Source organism: Schistosoma haematobium (genome assembly GCF_000699445.3).
Source record: "Schistosoma haematobium chromosome Unknown HiC_scaffold_557, whole genome shotgun sequence".
NCBI classification, from domain to species: domain Eukaryota; kingdom Metazoa; phylum Platyhelminthes; class Trematoda; order Strigeidida; family Schistosomatidae; genus Schistosoma; species Schistosoma haematobium.
Window position 1 is genome coordinate 121,979 of NW_026137155.1, and position 3,467 is coordinate 125,445.

Below are 3,467 nucleotides of genomic sequence, written 5' to 3' on the forward strand. Positions count from 1 at the left end.
ATTTTAAACTCTTGGAGATACCCATTTGTGTATCAGAAATGTTTTTCAGAACTATATTTTAAAACTACACATAATCCTATACTTTCAGCTTCTCTTCTAACCCCCTCTCTTCATACAGTTGTTTGTCCATTCGAACCATATTTACATTTTTTTCTTCAACCTATTCGAATGCTCTTGCTTAAAAAGTACCTTAATAATTGGAACTTAGTAGTCATACCTTCACTATTTCACCACGTATGACTCAATTTCAATAGGCATGAGCGTCGTCTATCTTGTTTCTTGTCCTTCCTTTGTCTTACTTCCTTTTCCAGCCCCCGTCAAGATATGCCGCCGATGAAGCATATGGAACAGCTGACTTCGTTCTGCACCACCATTATTACCTCAGATGTTGATGAAAGAAATAAGGTTGCGGTTTATAGATCTCAAACTTTCGTGGATTTAAAGTGGCATTGGGCCCTAACTACAAAATCCTGAAAGCTGAACACGGTACAATTGGGAAAATAGATATTCAATATTCAACGTGGAGAAAACCCAGCAATAAGGAATGCGGGAAGAACAAGTTGAATTAATTCGAGTTGATCAAATGGCATGGCTAGGACTTGCAGGCGTTGTCCTTGTTGAGTGTTACCTCATACCTTATACTCTAATTAAATATATTATACTATCTCTAGCCTAAGTGTGTTCTTCATCATATATTGATGATTGTTACGATGCGACAAGGTGGTGCAGATAGTATTGTGACTTCAAATCATAACAACCGAGAATGGGAAACTTACGACTAGTAATACTTGGTTCTGGAGAAACATCGAATTATTACCGAGGGGTGTGTATACAGTGTAGGCGTTTGTTCTGTATTAATTCTTGCAGCTACCTAGATACACGAACTTCTCGACTACTTCTATCTGTTCACCATCCAGGGTGAGTGCAGGATTAGAATCCTGCCAGTCTTATAGAAGTACTTTGCACTTCGAAGGTGCAAAGCACATACCATACCTACGGACACTGATTGCCAACTGATTAAGTGCGGATTGCATGCCTTGGTCATTATCGCACAGTAAGACAATATCATCCGCATGCTCAAGGTCGAGAAGTCTTTCTCCAGGAAACAGATCCACACCACCATTACTTACATCCATCAGAGCTGCTTCCAGAATGTCATCGATGGCAAAGTTGAAGAGGAATGGTGAGATTGGGCAACTCTGCCTAACCCCACTGTTCGAATGGAACAATGGAGAGAGGTGGTTGTCTGCCCTCACTCTGCCTGAGGTGTTTGTATATAGGGCTTTTAGGATGTTAATAAACTTCTCAGGCACACCCTTCTTCAATAGACAATCCCAGAGAACAGTCCTGTCCAACGAATCGAAGGCAGCTCTGATGTCAAGAAACACTACGATTGTTGGCCTTTGATAAGTATGGGGGTGTTCTAACATTTGGCGGAGGGTGAAGATATGATCAATACATCCTCGACCAGAACGAAACCCGGCCTGCTCCTCACGAGTCAATCATTCTCGAGTTTTAAACAACTTACGAAGTATGACAGAAGCCAATAGCTTGGACGCAATCGGAAGTAGACTTATCCCCCGATAGCTGTTTCAGGAACGACGTGAACCTTTTTAAAGATAGGGACAACTATCGACTCATTCCATGACGTTGGCACACTCTTTAGCTCCCAAACCTTTGTAAACAACGCCGTCAGTTCCTTAGTCAGAAAGTCACCACCCTGTTTAAAAAGAGCCGGAGGTAAGTCATCTGGACCAGGTGATTTGTAACGCTTCAGAAGTTGGAGTTCCTTGGGGTAAGATGAAAAATTCGTGAATAGACTAGTAAAGGTGGTTGGTATTTCCTTACAAATGCTTTTGCAACAAGGAGTGATAAACTGAGAGTGGAATAAAGGGGTTTAATTAAGAGAATAATAAATCGAGTGATTAGAATGGGAATCTGTGTCGTTTGGTGTGCCTGAAATGTGTCAGGCATGTCCAGCCATCAACTGTACGACACTTGAGTAGATTGAGAAAGAAGTTTAATATGATTGGACCAATGAATAGCATCTGCCACTGACTGTTAGGCTGAGACTGTATTGGATGAGAAAGATATCCTTTTTCAGAGTTTCGCATCAAAAACGATACCTATGAATGAACACCATAAATTTGAAATCAATCGCAATGGAACAGATGTAGTTGTTCTGTTCTCTTCTCCGTCAAATCTTGGTATTTTAATATTATTTCATAGTTACTGTTGTGGTATTTCACTTGTCTTATTCAACAGCATTTATTATTAATTTCAAAGACCATGTTGACATTCAGATAATTTTTTCACTTCCTCAGCTGAAATGAAGTATGACATCTTAGAAATAGTGGACTCGATGCTGCCGGTGCCAACAATAAAGTCGTGAAAAGCAACACTGGATAAATACATTCGTCTTTGAAAAGGAAGTGCATTACTCGAAGTAGTAAATAAGGGTTGCGTATGCCTATTAGAATCACCCAAATTCATGGGATCGGGCTTGTAAATATTTGTATTATTTATGGCGAACTGAGTAGCAGTTTAACAAACGGACTTGATGTGTGTCATTTTATCGCACTCAAAGCATTTGGCATGACGAAAGGCACATGAATCACGCAGTAAATTATCACAGGATAAATATTTACGGAACCTGTACTCACTTATGTAACCTGCTTTGTAACTTCCCAATATAATTTTATCAGTGTTTCCACAAGGATGAGGATAATCGGTAATTAAACGCATATTTGTATGAACTTGGGTACTCATCGGATTAGGATAACTAAGCAATGTACTGGGATTATTGATGACCTGGAGAACAATTACATGCACTGCCTCACAACTAATACACGCAGTTCTAGCATCGTGGAGGGAATGCTGCAGCATTTGTAATAGCTTTCTTTCCTGATTTGGTATGTTAATTCCTGCATCTAATTGATCTTCCATCTGCACATGCAGTTGATCTCCAAAATCACACATAAGGGATTATATCTGCAACTCAAGGGTAATTTCTCTAACCTTTTGGTTATCCTGTAAATCGTTTTTGAAATTTCGCCTTTACACAGCATTAGAAATTAGTACACTTTACATGGTTTTATAGTAGTTCTTTGATAGTTGCATAGAGATGTGAAACAGTCTTAACTGGGAATGCTAAAGTTTATAATAAGCTATAAGCATCCTTCCCATTGAAATTAGCCGTCATTTTATCATCCTTAACTTCTTTCCTGGTTAGGCTTCAGATTACAGACCTTTCCATATAATCTTCGAAAACGTCAGAATTGAATGTACATTCAAATATTCTATCAAAGTATCCATCGCGACGTCGTTATGATGGTTAGAATTATTCTAATTGACGTGCTTACTAAGAATTCCAGAAATGGTGCAATTTACAGCAAGTAGAACTAGAAGGGCACAAACGAACATATTACATTTGGAATTCGTAACCAGCGGACTATAAAAAACAAAAG

At 39.1% G+C, this 3,467-nt stretch overlaps 1 protein-coding gene across 1 annotated transcript; it reads right to left on the reverse strand.

The window, feature by feature from the left end:
* Positions 1-1,675: 1,675 nt before the first annotated feature.
* On the reverse strand, positions 1,676-3,440 carry MS3_00000541 (uncharacterized protein). Its single transcript, XM_051208269.1, has one exon. The coding sequence runs from the start codon at positions 2,977-2,979 to the stop codon at positions 2,545-2,547; it is 435 nt and encodes a 144-aa protein (XP_051063903.1). The 5' UTR covers positions 2,980-3,440; the 3' UTR covers positions 1,676-2,544.
* Between the last annotated feature and the right edge of the window lie 27 nt (positions 3,441-3,467).

Bases quoted from the DNA above. Each gene is read 5' to 3' on its own strand.
- MS3_00000541 (XM_051208269.1), bottom strand. From the start codon at position 2,979: ATGTGTGATTTTGGAGATCAACTGCATGTGCAGATGGAAGATCAATTA.